Genomic DNA, 3,265 nt, shown 5'->3' with positions numbered 1-3,265 from the left:
TTTCAGATAATAAATAATAAAATATCTATGAAGCTTTCATTTATTCTAGATTTAACATAATTGATAAGAATGATATTCTATTATAAAATGATAAAAAGAATAATAAGAAATATAAAATTGAAAAATGAAAGAAGAGATAATTATACTAAAGATCATTGAAGCAGTACCTTTTCGCAGTTCTACTTGTTCTGGCATTGAATATTATAGTCTAGAATTTTAATGTCTAAAAGAAAACTTGATAAATAGGTCAATCTAACTGTAACGTAAATGAAGCAACAAACATATTCTAATTTATAAAAATGTTGATATATTACATTACAAAATGATAAAAAAGAAATGTAAAATTGAAAAATGAAAGAGGAGACAACCATATTACAGACAATTGTAGTAATGCAGTTTTGCAATTCTACTTGTTCTGGCATTGAATATTAAAACTTCTAAAAGAAAACCCAACCAGTTGCTCAATCTAACTGTTATGCAAATGGGGCGATAACCATTATATATCATATTTACGTTATGCGGACACTTGTTTCACAAACTAGCATAAACATTCATATACCACCCCATGCGGAGAGTGCAATTAATGGTGTTCCTTTCCACTTTACAATTATGGCATATCCATCGGCCTCTAGAGTATAATATTCTCCAGAAGCATGTTCTCCTAATAACAATCTAGCCTGATACATAGCTTGAAAGCTGAAACTCTTCTCCCTGAACCCTGCTTGTTTGAAGAAACACCTCCACACATCATTTCTAACATGCCTAACAGACCTCTCCTTCCCCTCATAGACAATCATATTCCTTATCTGACTTCCAGTAATTAATTCTTCATGCTTCACCCTCTTAATATCATTTCTGTCCGTTAAGGTAACATCCAACAGATCAAAATACGCCATGTAATAGAAAAGCACCTCGCTGAATCTGTTTACAAAAGATGGAGAATTATGCTGCGCTTCTATTTCAACATTCACCATTATTCTTGGCTTCAGTTTCTTCATAACACTTAAGATATTGTCCAGAAGGACCGGGTCGTATAACAAACTTCTCAGAACAATTGGAGCATAGACTGCCAACGCCTCACCAGATTTAACGGTGAATAAACCTTGCTTAATCTCCTCTATGCTTGCAATCTCCACCGAGTTGTACGTTAATGGAATCCCGGAAGATTTAGCCAGCTCATGAAGTCTTTGTCCGCTTTTCCTAAGCTCTTCACCATTCATCCCAACTGCTGTAATCTTCAGAAGCTCAAGCGTAGGGAAAGAAGAGTAAACAGATCTATGTGCAAGATACTCCATCAATACTGTCCAGTGCGACCCAGTTCGCATCCCTAGATCAATGACATGAATTCTCTTCGCATTCCCCACGACATCTATGATTGCCTGCACAGACGTGAACTGCATCACTTTGATATAGGACAGAACTCTGTTAGAGTAAGCAAGGAGACTAAAAAACTCATTTTTGTCAAATTCACCATCAATATTGAAGGCAAAATCTGGGACTCTTTTAGCTGCGTTATTTAACATGCCGAGAGTCTGGCGTTTGATTCTATCCTGCAGGGCGCCGGAGATATAATAGCCGAGCCTTTGTGTGGGATTCCCCAGCTGAGAAGACAAATTCTGGCATTTGCTCACCAGTCCAGCAGCGTAATCATATTTCCCCTCGCTTATCATTTGTCCAGACTCTAGCAAAAGTTGAATCAATTCCAGCCCCTTCCTTTCCTCTCCATGTAGAACCTCGTAATTGGAGCTATCATTAGCGCATACTCTTACGCGCTCAGCTCCTTCCCAATTCAACATTTGTTCAGACGAAAAATTATTTGGTAACATACCATCACGATATCGTTCTCCTGGCATGGAAATATCATTTACTGTCTGGGAATTCCCTGAGTGAGAAAGTTTGCTCAACTGCCCAGACATCCGATAATTATTTATCAGTTCCTCGTCGAAAGGAAAGATATGAAATAGATTATGGCTCATGAGTTCCTCCCCGGAAGGAAACATTCCATGTTGCCGCAGCTCAAAGGTGTTGTCCATGGTCAGATATTGGTCAAGCTCAGTACCAACAGGCTCGCAGGGTAAGGACATGAACGAATAATCCGACATAGATGGAGGAGAAATTCCATTGCTAGATAAATTCATCTTCTGTTTATTTGCTATAAATTGGCTTTCAATATTCAGCCCTTTCCCGGAAGGAAACATTTCATGTTCTGACAGACCAAAGGTGTTGGGCAGATATTTGTCAAGCTCACTACCGTTTGTCTCATTGAATGGATGATCCAATATGGAAAGAGGAATTCCATCATCAGATACAGTCATCTCTTTATTTGCTGGAAATCGGTTTTCAATATTCGCTCCAGGAATTCTTCCGATGAACCACCCCAGGTTCTTTTCAGAATTGCCCACGTTTCCTTCTTGGATAGTATTTTACTAAGTGGAGTTCGAGGCTAGATTTCACATAACCACAGTGTTAATGTCATCATCATTACCAAATCACTACCAAATACAGCAAGATACATACAAATTCGGTATAATATTCATGTAGTCATTATACCAAATACAACGAGATACATACAAATTCGGCATAAATGGTAAATCGGTAGAAATAATTTTAGGATGACAATTCTTAAACTATAAATTTTTATTAATAAAGGTAGGATAACTATTAATCTGTATTTTGATTGTTTCAAAATTTGATATAATGTGTATCAAATTATGCCAACTAAACTTAAGGGTTCTTTACACAGTCATGTGATTTATGAATCATATAGTGTCACATAAAAGTAAACCATAAAAATTATATATATTACATGAGAAAGGGAATTGCAAACACACATGTGAAAGAGAATTACATCTTTACATCTTGCTCATAGATGAGTGGTGAGACACCATCCCTTTCACATACACAATAACAATACAATCATGATCATCCCTTTGGGCACCCAGACTAACCATTTCGTGAAGGCCAACACCACATACATATGACTAAACATGGCAAGCAAGGAAGGGTTTAGACGGGTTTGGTTGGAAAGTGACTCGATTAACATTGTGAAATGTATTAGGGAAATTACTGAGCCTAGTTGCACTATTCCAAACCTGATCAAGGATTGCCTTGAAATAATTATCGGCCTGGAGGATTTCAAGATCTCGTAGGTTTTTTGGGAAGGAAACAAACCAGCGGATCAGGTTGCCAACTTGGTTGTTAATTACATCGTGGTTAAATGGTGGAGAGGAAGGGAAACTTACCTGAAAACTCTATACAACCTGGC

General features: G+C 37.3%; 1 protein-coding gene across 1 annotated transcript; it reads right to left on the bottom strand.

Moving 5' to 3' along the window:
• Positions 1-551: 551 nt before the first annotated feature.
• On the bottom strand, positions 552-2,315 carry LOC131027281 (GRAS family protein RAM1-like). Its single transcript, XM_057957297.2, has one exon. It carries the CDS (start codon positions 2,313-2,315, stop codon positions 552-554), a length of 1,764 nt encoding a protein of 587 aa, XP_057813280.2.
• Between the last annotated feature and the right edge of the window lie 950 nt (positions 2,316-3,265).

Source organism: Cryptomeria japonica, unplaced genomic scaffold (assembly GCF_030272615.1).
Source record: "Cryptomeria japonica unplaced genomic scaffold, Sugi_1.0 HiC_scaffold_118, whole genome shotgun sequence".
In the NCBI taxonomy this organism is placed as follows: Eukaryota; Viridiplantae; Streptophyta; class Pinopsida; order Cupressales; family Cupressaceae; genus Cryptomeria; species Cryptomeria japonica.
Note: the sequence above shows the minus strand (reverse complement) of the source record. Positions and strands in the feature narration are given on the sequence as shown.